The 17,544-nt window shown below is 40.4% G+C and overlaps 1 protein-coding gene across 1 annotated transcript in view; it reads left to right on the top strand.

The window, feature by feature from the left end:
- Positions 1-17,544, top strand: part of DOCK3 (dedicator of cytokinesis 3) — a 512,545-nt gene that overhangs the window by 446,660 nt on the left and 48,341 nt on the right. Inside the window, 4 exon segments of the mRNA XM_020999119.2 lie at positions 4,098-4,158; positions 4,708-4,801; positions 8,933-9,081; positions 16,475-16,561. Of these exon segments, the coding sequence (XP_020854778.1) occupies positions 4,098-4,158; positions 4,708-4,801; positions 8,933-9,081; positions 16,475-16,561 (391 nt within the window).

The raw sequence follows: 17,544 nt of genomic DNA, 5'->3' as shown, positions 1-17,544 counted from the left end.
TGTTTTGCTTCACTATTTGTTCCAAGGATTTTATTTTTCTTTTTTCTTTTTCCAGTGTGGGAGATGAGTGAAAATGGAAAAAAATTGAAAATAAATTTTTGTTCATTGAAAAATTATTAAATTTAGGGGGGAAAAAAGACTATACCTGACCCACTCCACGCCGAGAAAGAATAGAACACATTTAAAGCCTTGTGAGGAAAGGTGAGCCACAATAAAAGGAGAGAGTGGCTTTGTAAAATTTGGAAGCTGTTAAAAAGTTTCTCTTTTTTTGTTGTAAGCCTTGAAGCATATTTTTGATGTTCTTGAAGGAACATTAGCTGTAACTATAAGAGGAAAAATTGGAAAGTAAACACAAGTGCTACTTGGCTGTTCATAGACATGGTAGGCAGGCCCCTTGGAGGCCCACCTTATTAAGGGTACACTTTTCAGTTTAACTCTCAAGATGGAAAAGTCTGATTGTGGTCGAGTGGAAGATAATACCTGATAGAAATTTCACATTATTTCCAGAAAACAGAGTCCATTGATTGCCAAGCACTATCGGCATTCCTTCCTGTGGGATATGAACTATGGGCTCTTGCACTGAGTCCAAAAACGAGATGACTCCCTGCATCACTCCAGAGGAGAATGCTTGGGGTCTGCACCCAAGCTAGCTGTCCTCAACAGAGGGCTGGTGTGGTCTGATTCTTAGACCCCATATTCTGAAGACGCAGCGTAAGACAGAAAGGCACAATGTTTTCTTGGCGCAGTCAGTGCAAGACAGTGCTATCTGCACATGGTCTTACCTGACTGTGGATGATAGCTAAAGAATGATTTGATCATCCCTTAAGGTCAGGGAGGTTTGGGACAGTGGAAGATGCCCGGGGACGAATTGTCTCATGAGCGGCTGAATCTTGTTTGTTTATAACCACATAGCTACACATGCCTAAAAGGCAACTCAATATTGAGACTCACTTAGAAACCATACCTTGAATATTCCTAATATGTTTCTTCAGAAAAGTTTGACCTCAAAGAACTTCCTCTGTGCGCTCTCATGTACAATCACTCTAGGAGGGCAGGGGGCAGGGGCAGGCAACTGTCTCATAGAAAACCAGTGAGTAGGGGAGATTAAATGACATGCCTAATGCAGCTAGGTGGCTCAGGGGGTAGTCTGGCCTAGAGTCAAGAAGACTCATCTTCTTGAGTTCAAATCTAGCCACAGACACTTACTAGCTGTGTGGCCCTGGGCAAGTCACTTTACCCTGTTTGCCTCAGTTTCCTTATCTGTAAAATAAGCTGGAGAAGGAAATGACAAACCACTCCAGTATCTCTGCCAAGAAACCATAAAGAGTCAGACACAACTGAAACAACTGAACAACAACCAAAATGTTAAAAGACTAAACCCTAGGCCATTCCCCTTTCTAAACCGCAGGCTGTTCTGCCTACAGTTTGTTGGCAGCCATAACAAATGAGAGCCTAACTATAATTCTTTAACTTCATTTTACCCAAAGGTATAATCTTTCACCAGAACTGCTACCAAAGTGCTAAATAAACAAGGAGAGAGCTTTTTTTCATTTCTTTCCCAGATAGTGGCCAAAAAGAAGGCAATCTGAGGAAGGATAAGCATGGAGGTCTGGGTCTTACATATACTTGGTCATCAACCCTTAAAATGATGGAGATTTTGGCCATATGTAATAAACTCTGTCCCCAGCGATCATCACAATTGCTATATCTATTGCTGAATCCTCCAGAAGAGGTAACACTCACCTTTATTCCCAACCAGCAGGAGTAGAGATGACCTGAAAGGTAGCCTTGTCCTGTGTGTGAAAGTTGCCATAGAGACTTGGTGGCATTAAGAGGTGCTCAGTGCCAACATAAGAAGTTGTCCCACACAAGAGGGGTTTTGAGTTAGCTCTCTCATTTTACCGTTCCTTCCTCTCCTGAGGATATACAGTAGTTTCTACTTAGAAATTCTCTCCTCTGTCCTTTCCTTTGCCCTCTGGGTCAAAACCAGCAAACACTGCACCATATCAGCAGGTGTCTTTTATGTGAAGATGCTCAGCCTGAACTAGAAAAGAACAAGGTCTCAAACTTACAGCTTGCTGCCCCTGTGGAGCCTGGTGAATGCTGATCAATACAGGACTCTGAAGACAGTGTATATGGATATTACATGTTGATCAGGAAAATGCTGTAGATGTAGTTTACTTAGATTTTATCAAAGCATCTGACAATCTATGCTGTTTTTTCTTTCTTTTTTTATTGTGACATTGTTGTGGGAAAATGTGTATAATAGCAGAGTTAGGTAGGTTTGTAACTGATTGAATAACTAGATTAAAAAAGTAATTATTAATAGTCAACTTTTGTCAGCGTTTACTTTAAGATGGTCTCTGGTAGAGTGCCTCAGAGATCCCTGAGTCTGAGTCTATGCCATTTAACATTTTTACCAACGATAATGCCATAAATGGTACACTTATCAAATTTGTAGGCACAAACTTTGCAAGGGGGCAGGAGGGTGAAGGGGAGATAATTAACATGTTAAATGACAGAGTCAGGATCCCAAAAGATATTGACTAGCAAGAGTATTGGACTTAATCTAAGAATGAGATGGAATTTAATAATTGGTGCATAAAAAGTCAGATGCTTGGTTTTAACAACAATCACTTCACAAGATGGGAATGTGTGATTGGGTAGCAGTTTGTCTGAAAAAGATTTTCAGGTTTTACTGGCCTCCAAACTCAAGAGGAATTGACAATTTCATATAGCAGCCAAACAAGCCAATGTGATTGGAGCTGCATGAGGAGGAACCTCTGGTCCTGAATAAGAGAAGTGTTAGACTGCCCCACTGGACTCAACCCTGATCAGACATCTGGAGGTTTTGTTCAGCTCAAGGTGCTACATTTTAGGAAGGATCCTGGCAAGCATTGGGAGAAGAGTGGCCAGCATGTCAAAGGACCCTTGAGACCAGGCCATGTAAGGATCAGTCAAAGGAACTGGAGCATGGAGAAGAGGAAGGAAGGGAAGAGATGATAGCTGCATTGAGGCATTTCAAGGGCTACTCAATATGCTTGGCCCTAGAAGGCACAGCAAAGAGCAGTGAATAGAAGTAACAAGGAAACCAATCTAGACTCAAAGAAAGAGAAACAATCTAACAATTGGAGTGACTCAAAAGTGGAATAGGCTTTTCTGGGATGTGAGGAGTTCCCTCCGCATCAAGATAGGTTTTTAAACAAAGGTTGGACAACCACTTGGGTTGGGTATGTTGGAGAAGATAATCTTGTTCAGGTATGGGTTGAACTAAAGGTCCTTTGAGGCCCTTCCACCTATGAGATTCTGTGATTCTGTGACAGCTGCAGCAAGTAACTGCCAGATGTGGTGTGGAGAGGACCTCTTGTTTGAAACAGTTTATCTTGTTTAGTTACAGTCTGTGCCAGGATACTGTGACTCCAAACCTACCTTGGGAGATCTCCAGGTGTACTTAGGATAGCAAGAGTCCTTGCTCTGCTCTGGATTCCATATAAAAATGTTCTTCCCTACTGTGCCCTAGACTGATACAAAGCCAAGTCATCCAGTCTCCCTCTGTGGTTCCAAGATCAAACCTAGTGTTTTAAGTACCTAAGGTCAGGCCTTTTGGTCTACTTGCTTTGTTCCTACAGAATGACTTCTTCCTGGGAGGCTGCCATGTTTTCTGAGTCATTGAGAGGGTAGTGAGAGCACCACTCAAATGGGATTGATAGACCCCCTCTGGGCCCAAGCCAGGCTGAAGAGAAGAACCAATTGTCAGCAATCCCTTTCATTGAGAGTTCTGTATCTCTTTCTGTACCTAACTCAAAGATTTTAGCCTTCAAGTTTACAGACCTGAGAGATAGCCCCTTAACACTGTGAACATTTGTGTTTAGCAGTATTTCAAGATAAGCAACAGAAGGGCAGTTGTCTGAGGGTCTGGGAGGCCTAGAAATAGCAAGGATTTGGTTGCAAAGGCAATGCTATGGGCTTTACAATCTGCATATAGGCTGTTTGGTGGTTGTGATCCATTATTTGGTGTGTAGTGATGATTCAATTCTGTCTTTTGGTTCAGAAGCATCATACTACTGTAAAAATCTCACTTGAGCTTTCCTTCCTAGGGACTGCATGAAAGGAGATGAAACTGAGAATAAGAAGATTGGCTGCACAGTTAATCTGATGGCAAGTAGATCCACACTTCTTCCCAATGTGCTTTAGTTTGCCTAGATTTCGTTCTCTCCTGTACCCTGTAGCATGTAACTATCATAATTTGGGGAGGAAAAAAAGCAAAATATTTGCTGCTCATCTTAGAAACGAAGGTGCCAAAACAGGCAACACTTTTCTCTGTGCATTCTCATCTGCACAGATGAGTAGAATGGCTTCCACCTGAGGCAGAGGAATTGTCGGCCCAGCCCACGGGCCTCGGAAGCTGCTCAACACAGCTGTTAGTGAAGGAATATTTGCTCTGAGCATTTTCTTCCCTCAACAGGAAGTTAGCATTCCATGTGAAAGCTCTTCTTATCCTTTTCCTCCATCTCTCTTTCTCCCAGGCTCTAGTCCATACCCAGTGTGAATGCACCTCAGTGTGAATGCACCTCAGTGTGAATACAACACCAGTATTCCCCTGATGTTAGTGGGCTTGCACTGGACGCAAGAATGAGCTCAGGAACTGACAGCTTATCCAAGAATTCCAATGCCCATCTTAATAAGAATTTCATCTCACTCTTACAGAACTTTTACAAATCTGAAATCAACAAAGAGGAAATGTACATCCGATACATCCACAAACTGTGTGACATGCATTTACAGGCAGAAAACTATACTGGTAAGTACTGGCTACCTCTCCCTCCCCATTCCCAGCAACACTGGAGGGAAAAAAACATGGAGGACTCTTTCATTGGAGAACTCAGGAATTGGGGACAGAGCAAAGCAAAATAGAGACTCAACACCTATGAACTCCAACCACCAGAAAGGTTATAAAGAACCAATGGGTCCTTTCCTCACACTCTTCTCCTCCCCTTCTTGGTATCACAGCCATAAATGTGTGTTCATAAGCTTATATTAGTGAGAGAGGAAGAGGGGAAGGGAAAGTAGCATAGTGTGTTAGAGATAAAGTGAAGACCGACCCACGTCCTGACAACACCGCCCTCCCTTGTCTACAGCCCCAGCTGATGCCTATGTTATCTATTCTTCCTCTTCATTGCTGCCCCACTTACTGTGCCCCCAAGGACATCCTCAATCATTTCAGGGCATCATTACTTCATCTCTACTTCTAAGTTCTGTAGGTCTGCCTTTGAAGTTCTGTGAGAGCAGTCATTCTTTATACTTCTTCCATCACAACTGAAAGGGGAAAAAAAAAAGCAAAAACGGGGAACTTAACAAGATTAGCAACCATACAATCACAATTTTCATAGCAGACTGCATCCCAATATTTAAACATAATTTCAGCCCTTCTCATGAGGATACCGCTGGCATTTAGCAGCAAAACAATTCCTGTGTTCAACTGATGGTGGAAAATGTTACCCTACTTCCTGAAATGCCAAGTGTGTGTCTTTCTGTAAAATTTAAAGTTAAAATTATTGAAAAGTTATTTAAAAGCTCAGGGAACAGTTCTGTATCCCTGGGTGAATAGTGTAACACAGTTTGATTTCTAATGTTCTTTCAGGTCTTACCAACATGTTTTAATTCTGAGCCCAGATCTAAAGGAACAAATAACATCTTCTCCCCAAAGGCTAAATTTGGATGAATTTGCTGTCCCAGAGTCCACTGTGAGGGTCAAAGATTTTCATTACCTAGCCATTCTCCAGATCTCAGAAAAGGGTCAGTGTACATTTTATGGTGTCATTCCGTGAACAGAAAAGCAATTGGCCAGAAATGAAATCTTCAAAACCTCCATTTCCTCTCAGGCTCTTAGGACAGTAAAGTGAGCTGCTTTTTAACAGTACCGAGAAAAGGCAATAACAGAAAGTATTTATAGCTTCTGCTTCAAAAGGGAAAACTAGTCAGCGTGGACTGAGCTATATAAAAGGTGCTGGGACAGGCAAGGGATACAAGAAAAGAAGAGCCTGCAATTCCTGCCCACAAGGACAAAGCAACATGGCCACTCAAAAGAAGTCCTTGGGACATGTATGGAGCACCAATTGAGTGTGAGACAGTAGAAAGAAAAGGGGGTACCTGAGCAGCGTCCTAGCCAGGCAGCTTCCTCAGAGATGTTGTCTGGGAAAAAGGGAATTTTGATGGGTCCTCTGAGGATGAGTTGTTGGACAACTAAAAAAAATGGCAGGTAGTTTGGGGAAGCAAGTTTGAATAGTGACAGAAAACCTGAGCAAGAGAGTTTGGAAATAACTTCCTTGCCAATATGAAACTTATCAAAAATGTTCAAATAAAACTGGAAGGGATTAATAAGAATCCTGAACAGTGGCTCTAATTCAATATGAGTCATCCCTTAGAATTTGGGGAACTACATCATTCCACTGGTATTACTTTAAATAACTCTAATTTTTTCATCCTGCAGTGAGATGGCACAGTGCCTCAGTACTGGGCATCAGTGTTAGCTCGGGCCACTTGGAGCAGGGGACTCCCAACATTGGGCTGTAAGCCCAATCACACAATAGGCAGGCACTCACACCCCTTCATTTGGATGCCATTTTTAAAACCACACTATTTGGAAATGAAAGTGATGATGGAGAAAGAGTAATTTCCAAAACAGTAGCATTGGCTGAGTGTGGGATTTGAAAGGATTGGCTGGCTCGGTAAAGATTTATGAAATACTCCATCAGTATTAAATCCTATTAGAGGAATGCCTAAGATGGGAAGAAAGGATGTGCAAACAAATTAGGCAAAGAAATCAAAGGAGAAGCTAGAGATATTTCAGTGATGCATTTCCATATTCAAAGGTCAACCTCCATTTCACAGATCAACTTATTGACAACAAACAGGAAAAAAACTTCCTCTCCTATTCAAAAATATTGGAGAAGAGAAGCTAAATATTTTAGTAGTGAGGGTGTGATTCAAATAGACAAGCATTTATTAAGCACTTGCAATGTGTAAGGCACTGTGCTAGTCATTGAGGATAGAAGGACAGAAAGGAAAATCAGTCCCTTCCCTCAAGGAGCTTATATTTTAAAGAGGGATGCAAGCATGTAAACAGATAAGTTAATGCAAGATAAGTTGAGGAAGGAAAAAGGACTAACAGATAAGGGGAATCAATAAAGAAGTCTTTCCCATAGGAGGTGACACCTGAACTGGGCAGCATAGCAGATAGAGTGCCAGATATGGAGTCAGGAAGACTCATCTTCACTAGTTCAAAGCTGGCCTTGCTAGCTGTGTGACCCTGGGCAAGTCACTTCACCCTGTTTGCCTCAGTTTCTTCATCTGTAAAATAAGCTAGAGAAGGAAATAGCAAATCGCTCCAGTATCATTGCCAAGAAAACCCCAAATGGGGTCACGAAGAGTTGCACATGACTGAAAACAATTAACACCAGAGCTGAACCTTCAAAGAAGCTAAGGATTCTTAGAAGGGGAGGAAATACATTCCAGGCATGTACAGAGGCACAAAGATGAAATGCTGAGCTTGGGGAATAGAAACTAGGTCAGTTTGTCTAGAATGTAAAATGCATGAAGGGGAGGAGTAGAAAGTGTCCAAAAGGAGATGAGTTAGATTGCACAGGGCTTTAAATGCCAAATTAAGGAGTTTTTATTTTAATGTAAAGGTAATAAGGTAATAAAGCTGATGGCTCTTAGTCAGACCTGAACTTTAGGAAGATTACTTTGACATCTATGTGAGGAATGGATTGGGGAAAGTGGAGAGGGAAGAATATAAAGACAAGGAAACCAAAAAAAAGTCTGTTACGCTGGTCCAAGCAAGAGGTGACGCAAGCTTCAACTAAGGTAGTGACCTTGAACATAGAGAAGGGGACAAATATAAGAGATGGAGAGGCAAGAGAAATAAAGCTTAGCTCCTGATTGGGCCTGGGCTTTGAAGGAGAGGAAGGGTTGAGGAATAGCTTTGAGGTTGTAAACCTGGATAACGACAAGGAGAGTAGTAAAAATGGGGAAGTCTGAGGGAGGATGGGTTTGGGGAGAAGAGAATGAGGTATGTTTTGGGATGTGTTGAGTTTGAGATATCCATACAACCATCTGGTGGAGATAACCATCAGGCAGTGCAGGCCTGATGGGAACTCAGAAGAGAGATTAAGTTTCAATATGTAGTTTTGAGAGTCACTGTATAGAGATGATGACTGAATCCATGGGAGCGGATGAGATCACCAATAGTGGAGAGGGGAGAAAAGGACCCAAGATAGAGTTAGAGGATAATAATGATCCAGCAAAGGAGATGGATAAGGAGGGGTCAAACAGGTAGGAGAAGAATGAAGAGTGAACAGTGTCACACAATCTAGATTGTGAGGCCATGTCTGCTGTAGTCATTATTCATCTGCAGGCCTAGGAGGGGTAAGCATCTAAGATAATTTTTGCTGCCTGCATTAGCTATAGAGACTAGAACTACTCATCAATTGATGTGAGAGTAGATGGGAAAATAATAGATGAGTTCAAATGAACCTTTGGTTCTGACATATTGAGGTCATTTCACCATGAGTCCAAACAGCTTTTCTCTGGGTCTCTCTTCTCTAATCTATTTCTATTTCTAATATCTATTTCTGTGTTGAATGAACATTTCTCAGATATGGTGTAGTGGGGATTCCTTTTCAGGTGTGGTTGTATGATAAAATGGCTACTGGGGTCCCTTCCAAAACTAAATTATGTGGTTCTTTGATCTCTTTAAATGTAAGGGATTGGCATTTCAGGGTTTCCTTAACTCTAAAGAGCTTACTCATTTTTCTTGGTTTGTGTGTTTCTGATTGTAACCTTGCCCAGCGTGCCAACATGTAATTTGCACTTCCAAATTAAGACATTTTGAGCTACCTGACTGAAGGTTCACTGCTCTGTCTTCTCACAGAGGCTGCATTTACTCTGCTTCTGTATTGTGAGTTGCTCCAGTGGGAGGACCGACCACTTCGGGAATTTCTGCATTACCCATCCCAGACTGAGTGGCAGCGAAAAGAGGGCTTGTGCCGAAAGATCATTCACTATTTCAACAAAGGGAAGGTATGTGATGTGCCCGGGATTACTCCCCTAAGGACAAGCTCTCCCCTGTTCCTACTGCTAACGTCCCTCTCCATTACCAGCCTGGCTTCTCAACTAGATAGCCACCATGGGGGAGGGGGGGGAGAGAGGAGTGGGGGGCGAGAAGGAATGAGAATGTGTGTGTTGGGGTGGGGGTGAGGTCATCATGTATTCATGTGTATCTGTGTGCCTGTATGTGTATGTATATGGTCATCCACACATAGGCTTGAAAGGCAGCACACTTTGCCCTAGAGTAGGAAATGTGAAGGGGAACCAGGACCAACAAATTTAGGTTTGAGAAGAGAGTGGCAGAGAGCAATTTATGTATTTTGATAATTGTTGAAGCTCTTTATGCAGAGGCTACAACACTTCTTCTATATTTATTAGAAGAAGTGATTTGATTTTCTAATCTACTAGAGTAAATGTAAATATGGACTACCCAAACTAATGCATTTTAGGTGCAGGAAAACAAAATGAATGTTGCTTTTTGACTGACATTCTCTTTGGCCCCAGACTGACCTTTGTCCCAACCAGGTGCAATATTCTTTAATTTGGTTTATTAGTCCCATCAAATATGCACTTAGCTAGGATTAGAAGACTGTGCACAGAGTTGACTCAGCCTCCCAGAAAGCTTCCTGCTTCATTATTTGTCTTGTCCTTCCTTTTGAGTGAACTTAGGAGAAAGTGTTGCTCATTTGAATCTCTGTAAATGGCCAGGTTGGATGTGGGCCATAGGCTAAAGGGATTACTAGGTGCCTTTGGGAAACACTCTCTTCCCATTAAACTTTAAGCATATTTGTAAAATTGAAATAGGACAACCCAGGGAGATGCAGTGGTTGGAGGCTCTAGCTAAAATTAATGGAAAAAGAATTTTTTTAAAGAACATGATCATGGAGGGGGGAGGAAATTTTGAAGTTGAATGACTTCTGTCCAGATATTAGAAAATAGAGGATGAATTCTTGGTGCTCTCATCACATAGTAGACACCTCTGGTTTCACAAAAAGCCCTTCAGGTTTGGATGGAATCTTTAGAGTATATAAAACAAATGATTAGCTAGATCACAAGAGCTTTGTTGAAATTAAAATAACATCCACTTCATTTGGATCTTTAGGTAAGCTTGAGACTTATAATGTATTAGATGGATCTTCTATGGAGAATTTATAGGAAAAATTGAACAAGGATGAGAAAGCACAAATAGGTTATGATCTATACTGGTGGAAAGAAAACCCATAGTGATATCATTGAAGTATAAACACAGAAGTATGTGTTCAGGGCTCTCATCCATGCCGAGGACATGGGGTACCCAGTTACCTGTCTCCTCCTTCTCCATATGGTCTTTCTAACCAGTCAGTCACAGAATCTCCTCAAACACAACCTGGTGGGCCATTGCATTCACGGTGAGAAGGGAGCTAGGTGAGCACATTTGTACGTACCTACCTAAGTGAGTTTTAGATTATTTGTTCTATTTGTTTCTTTCAATTAGCAAAGATCATTGAAGGAGTTCTGTATTTGCAGACGAATTTGCTTGGGCTCCTGAGTGAGTGAGTGAGTGAGTGAGTGTGTGTGTGTGTGTGTGTGTGTGTATGTGTGAACAGGATTTTTTCCAATCTTAATCTCTAATAATAAGCAGACAAGCAAATTTAAATCTTACTTAGCAACTTAGTTTGTAGAGAGCATGAAGGAGGATCATGACCAGCCTGAGTATTAATAAAATATTAGAATGGAAGAAAAAAATAGAGTAAGAAGTAATCTGCAAAGAAATAAAAAGGCCATCCAGCCACTCTTGACAGTGCTTTGCACTAGGGAACCCAGGAGATTGGAGTTTTCTGAGACAAATGCAAATCCCTTAGCTCATCCTTTGGGATTTACACATTCTTTGTTTTCTCTGAGTATGCATTTATACAACACATGCAGAATGCCCACCTGATCAATTCCTATTGTACAGCATATTTCGGAATTACTTGGTAAGTCCAACTAATTCCCTTGGAAAGGTTTGAGAGTCTTTAATTCCATTCCTAAAACGATGAAGCCAAATCACTTATGCTACAAAATCAAGATGCTTATGGGGAAAGAGTCACCCCAAGGGGAAAGAGGACTCAGGCAGAAGAGCATGGCAGGGGGTACAGTAAGAGTTGTTGGTGCAACCCAACAGGAGGGGAGGGAATGAGGCCAAAAAGAACAGCTTGATGCCTCTTCTTGACTTTCAGGTATTTGAAGGCAACTTTCATGTTCCTTCCAGGGCAGACATCACTGGTGCCTTTCCTTGATGCTCACATGGGATGGTACCCAGGCTCTTCGCCATTCTGGTCGCCCCCAATTTTGCCTCTTAATTGCTTTAGATTTTTTTTGACTGCCAAATCACATAACTTATTCCACTGATCTTGCTGTCCATTAAAATCCTCAAATATTTTTCAGACAAATTGTCATCTTACCATGTGCTTCTAGAATCAATTTCTTGACCCCAAGTGTAAGACTTTCTATTTAGCCATATTAAACTTCATCATAGTACATTCAGCCCAATTTTCTAACCTGTCAGAATTTGGAATCTTAATTTTCATCTAGTGGATTAACTATTCCTCCTAACTTTGTGTCATTTGAACTCCTGCCTCCAGATTGAACCCTCACATCTGACAAAGAAAGACAAGCAAAAACATCCAATATAAGGATCAGATCTGACAACATATGCAGTACTTTGTCCTAGCAGGCCCCCGCACCCCCACTCTCTGCTGTGAGGGGGAATCAATGTTTCTTTTTTTTTCTTTTTTTTTTTTTGGCTAGGCAATGGGGTTAAGTGACTTGCCCAGGGTCACACAGCTAATAAGTATTATGTGTCTGAGGCCGAATTTGAACTCAGGTCCTCCTGAATCCAGGGCCAGTGCTCTATCCACTGCGCCACCTAGCTGCCCCAAATCAATGTTTCTTCATCTATTCTCTAGGACCTTCATTAGTTTTTCAGCTCCTCAGAGTTCCTCTTCCTTTTAGTGATCTTTTTATTACATTGCTATAATAACTGGGGGTATGTTTCCTTGTTTCTGCTTATTTCATTTTTCATCAGTTTATATCAATCTTCCCATATTTCACTGAATGCCTTATATTTCTCATTTCTTCCAGCACAATATTCCACTACATTCACATGCCAGAGTTTTCCTGCCATTCTTCAGCTAATGGACACCCACTTTATTTCCAGTTCTTTGCTACCACCATAGTGGGTACTACTTTGCTATGCTTTGTGTAGTGAGTACTATTATAAATATTTTGGTTTATGTTGGATCTTTGCTTTGGTCTTCGACTTCCATGGAAAGGGTGCCCAGAGAGGGATCACTGGATCCAAGGTCTAACTTTTCAGTCATTTTTCTTACAGAATTCCAAATTGATATCCAGAGCTTTTCAAGATGACCATCTGTATTGAATATTACATTCTAGAATTTTCCTAGAAACGGAAGCCAAGTCACTAGCCTACAGTTAGTAGCTTCCCATTTTTTTTTTGGAAAATTTTCCCTTCCCCAATTCTGTGGTACCTCTCCCACTGCCCCTTGAGCTTTCAAAGGTCACACTGGGAGTGACTCAGTAATCACATTCATCACTTCTTTCAATATACAAGGTTATAGTTCATTTTGGGCCAAGTGACTTGAATTCATCAAGAACAATTAAGTGTTCTCTCACCATTTCTTTGCTTATCTTCAGAATCAACTTAGTATTCAGCATTTTTATGTCTTTTCTTGCCCAGAGGTCAATCTCCTTGGCAGAAAAAACAGAAGCAAAATAATAATTTGGCAGCTCTGTCTTCACTTTGTCATGGGTCATCGTCCTATCCTCCCTGAATAATAGCCTTATCCTTTCATTGTTCTTGCTCTTTTCCTTGATATTTATTTTAAAAAACCCACAACCTTTTCATTGTGGTTTTATGATCCAGTTTATTCTGAACTTTAGCACTTTTGACACCAAGCGTCCCCTTCTCTGTCGTCAACTCTCGGGAGGAATGGTTACTTACCCTCACCCAGGTTCTGATCATTGCCTCTCCAGTAATCAGTTCCTCCCCATTGGTGAATATCAGTTCCAGATTAGAATTCATCCTTGTTGGTTCTTTTACTTTTTGAAAGATGACATGATGATTAAGGAAAGTTACTTAAGGCAAACTTCTCTGAGCCTCCATTTCTTCCCCTGTAAAATGAGAGTGTTGGACTAGATAACATCAAAGGTCAATCTTTCTCTAAATTTGTGATCCAATAAGCTTATAAAAATTATTAGCTCCTCTACTTTTGATAGAGAAAGAGCTCTAGAATATAACTTGCTAGTTGAGGTTTCTCCTCCCTACTGTATCATGTCTCTGTTTCAGACTCGTGCTTTGTTTATTTATTTCCCAGACTTCTCATCTAGTTCCGCTTTCTGTCTAGGTGGTGTGTAGCATACTCAGATGACAATATCACTTTTATTTGTCCTTCCATTGATCTTTTGGGGGTTTTTTTAATTTCATTTTTTTTATTCTGGACTTAAGAAATAAAAACAAGCATTTCTGTAACATAGTAGAACAGAAAAAAGATGATTGTACATGAAACTGCAAATCTATTCTGTGCAACTTGTTATTCCTTTGAAATATGTAATAAAGTCATCATGTAAATTTCTTTTTCTTTTTTCCCCTTTTTTCTTCCCTACCCCCACCCCGATGGCTACCACTAGAAACAAATATGTGTATACATGTAAAATCATTCTATACATACTTCTATTTATCAGTTCTTTCTCTGGATGCAGATAGCATTTTCCTTCATATGTCCTTTGTAATTAATTTAAGTATTTATAGTAGTCAAAATGACTTCGTCACTCAAAGTTGTTCTTAAAACAATATTACACTAATTCACTGTTGGTGGAACTGTGGGCTGATCCAACCATTTTGGAGAGCAATGTGGAATTAAGCCCAAAGAGTAATAAACTTCCTATACCCTTTGACCCAGCAATACCACTACTAGGTATGTTTCCCTACATGATTATGGAAAAAAGGAAAAGAACCTATATGTTCTAAAATATTTATGGCAGCTCTCTTTGTGGTAGCAAAGAACTAGAAATTGCAGGGATGCCAGTCAATTGGGGAATGGCTAAATAAGCTGTGGTATATGATTGTGATGCAATACTACTGTGCTATAAGAAATGATGAGCTCGATGATCTTAGAAAAACATTGATAGATTTGCATGAAGTAATGAAGAGTGAAATGAGCAGAACCAAGAGAACGCTGATCTCTTTCCAGATGGTCTCCACCATGCTTTCTCCCTTAGCTTAGAAGAAGAAATTCTTCCCTATTTCTTCACATAGGTATACCTTCATAATATGCAATGCTTCCCCCAACCCAGACACTTTTATTATCTTGCTTCTTTTGAACAAAATACACCCTTCCAGAGTTGCATTCTAGTCATGGGTCTCTCCTTTCTCAGTGAAACTTATTAAAGACAAATTTGCCACATTGTATTAAGACTGCTGATTCATCTGGCTTGTTGCCTAAACTTTCTGTGTTTGTGCATAAAGGTCTCAGGCCATGAGTTTTGCTACAGGTTCCCTTCTTGGATTCTGTCTCCTATGAGCTTCTGGGTGTCTGAATAACTATTCTTCTTTCTAGGTTATATCTTCTCTTTATGATGTATATGTATGTATGTACATATATGCATGTGTATATATGCATACATACAGTGAATATATGTAGGCATTTTCTCTCTGCACCATCCTTTTTAGTTTAAATCTCCTTTGATGAAATTTGTGAGAAAACAGGCAAATACATTTCTTACAGCCTCTTTTAGGTATACTCCATTCCTGCCTAGAGCCTATCTATATTTTAAGTCATGGTTCAGAAATTCAAATCTCATTCTTGGATTCCATTTTCTTAAGCAGGCATTCATCTACCAGATCATCTTTTCTGTATTCCCTTCTGTATGCCTTGCCTTCTTTGTGATGAAAATATCACTTATGTCCTTTATAGGCATAGTTTTAAAGACTACTGACAGAGCTAGTGGAAATAATCAGATTGCATTTAATGAGTTTTAGAAGAGCTTCTTCTGCCTCTTGACTAAAATGTGGAAGAGCATCGTATGGCTGGTATTCAGCACCCTCTTTTCTTTGGCCTACATGTGACAGCAGCTAGTAGAGTAACCTAAGTCATAGCTTCCTAGCTAATATCTTAGCCCCAAGACTCAGATTTCCCTCCATAACTTTAGCTCCTTCATATATATACAAAGGCGACCTTTATAATTCCTCTTTAAGCTAAATTACAAATCTTTATGAGGGCCTCTGGATTGGGGTCAGGCCTTGAAATTAGAGTTCAAATGCCCATTAGACAAAAAAAAAAGAACAATAACAATGGTAACGACTTCTTTACTATTTAAGCTCTTCAGGCAAAGAAGCCATTCATACCTAATGAAAAGTATCATCATCTAAGTGAGCAGTCCTCAATAAAAATGCTCTTGGCAGGAAACCAGGATGTTTGTATGATATTCAGACTATTTAACTAGCACTTACATAATTGTTCTTGTGGTTGGTCTCCCAGTGTTTGCTATTGTCTGGAAATATAACGTCTAGCTTGAGAGCAAACTAAGGATACTCCCTATTGGAAACCATTGATTTTACAATGGAAAGGCCCACTAATCTGTTTTGTACAAATGTATAAGACGTGTTGGGTCAATGAGCCTGGGAGCATTTGTAACTCATTTTGGTGTATTTATATCTTCTCTAACTGGCTGTGTAATTTTTATCGATAGGCCATACATTTCTTCAAAGGATAGAAACTGTGATGGATTTGTGGGGAACTTGATCCCAAATGAAGAAGTACTTCGTACTTTCTTCTCCTTGATGCTATTGCAAATAATATGAGAAAGAGAAGACTGAGGAGAAAATTCCAGGTGTACTTCCAGTGCTAAGAAAAAGGGAACCCAGGCTCCTGTAAGAAGGGTGGAAATAAAAGCGAGCACCACTTACTAAAGCTCAACACATGAGCCAAGTGTGCTACTTTTCATGGTCTCGTTACCATAACATCCCACAGCCCCAGTGCCTGCCTCTTCTTTGTAGTATTTGGCATTCCCACAAGACTCCTGAAGTCAGAGTTTTCAGAAGGCCCCAGTTTGTGCTTTTCTTTTTCCCCCCAAGGATAACTTATGAGATCTGGATAAGTCAATGAGACAAATCATAGGCCTTGATTTTCTACTTGGTGATAACGTGACCCATATCAGGGGATAGACTTCTATAACTTAAATGTGAATCTCGAAAAAGAAACACTTAGCACCTTGCATGTAGGTTTGGAGTCAATTATCTGGGCAACATGAGTTGTTGCCCTCTCTTCCTAGTCTTCTTGATATGATTCTCTGCAGTCCTAAGTCCATCTTTTTGTTTATATTACAGAGCTGGGAATTTGGGATTCCACTGTGCCGGGAGCTTGCATGTCAGTATGAAAGTCTCTATGATTACCAGAGCCTTAGCTGGATCCGGGTAAGTAGATAATACATGCCTTCCCCTCCTTTAGACCACAAACACAGGCTTCTGGAAAAGTACCACAATCCTGGGCAGTTTTACTTTAGAAAACTGTCAATGATTTTCCAGTCAAATAGTCTCTATGCTCTACTAGTGAGCATTTTCTATGGACCTAGCCCCATGTTATCACAGGCTATGAGAGATAGAGCAAAGGAGAAGAGATAAGACTATTACACGTAGAAAAGGAGAGCCCTCAATACAAAAGCAGTGTGCAACTAAAACTGGACTCCAGGTCCAGTAGGCCTTCAGACATGGGAAAGAACAGCATGGACAGGAGTGGCTGGAATGGCTTCATATGAGATGGACCCTTAAGAATATCTTCTTCAGGTGGCCATTTTCAAGAAGCTGCATGTTATGATGGAAAGAGCCAAATTTGGACTTGGTGTCTAAGAAACTAGGTCCAAAATCTGCTTTTAGTTAATTACCAATCTATTGATATCATTTGTTATTATTATTATTATTGAGATAGTATGGCAGAGTGCATAGAGGGCTGGCTCCAAAGTCAAGAAAACCCAGATACAAGTTCTAATACATACCCTGGGCTTAACCTCTCAGTGCCTGGAATATCTTTCTAAGATTATTAAATTGCAGAATAGCCACTGATCTATATTGGCAGAAGGGGTTTCCTCACAAGGAGTTCCTTGCACCAATGAAGTCACAGATTCAGACCATGAAAAAAAAATCATCATCATCATCTTTATCATTTTTGTTCACATACTTGTAAAATATAAGGACCAACCCTCATCAGCAGAAGGAAGTTTTTTTCCTGGGGGCTCCCTAAGCCAGTAAAATCAGAGGCCCAATCCTGATCCCAATCTACTACTTTGAAAATATATTTAAAAGGTGGATGGATGAATGGATTGTGATAAGGGATAACAGAAAGGAAACAGGACTAATTAACTCTTGTTTTGGTTCTGTCTTCTCTGCCAAGAACAATAATC

This window comes from Phascolarctos cinereus, unplaced genomic scaffold, assembly GCF_003287225.1.
Source record: "Phascolarctos cinereus isolate Bilbo 61053 unplaced genomic scaffold, phaCin_HiC Scaffold_4;HRSCAF=312, whole genome shotgun sequence".
Taxonomy (NCBI): domain Eukaryota; kingdom Metazoa; phylum Chordata; class Mammalia; order Diprotodontia; family Phascolarctidae; genus Phascolarctos; species Phascolarctos cinereus.
The sequence above is the reverse complement of the archived record's forward strand: the minus strand, read 5'-3'. Positions and strand labels throughout refer to the sequence as shown.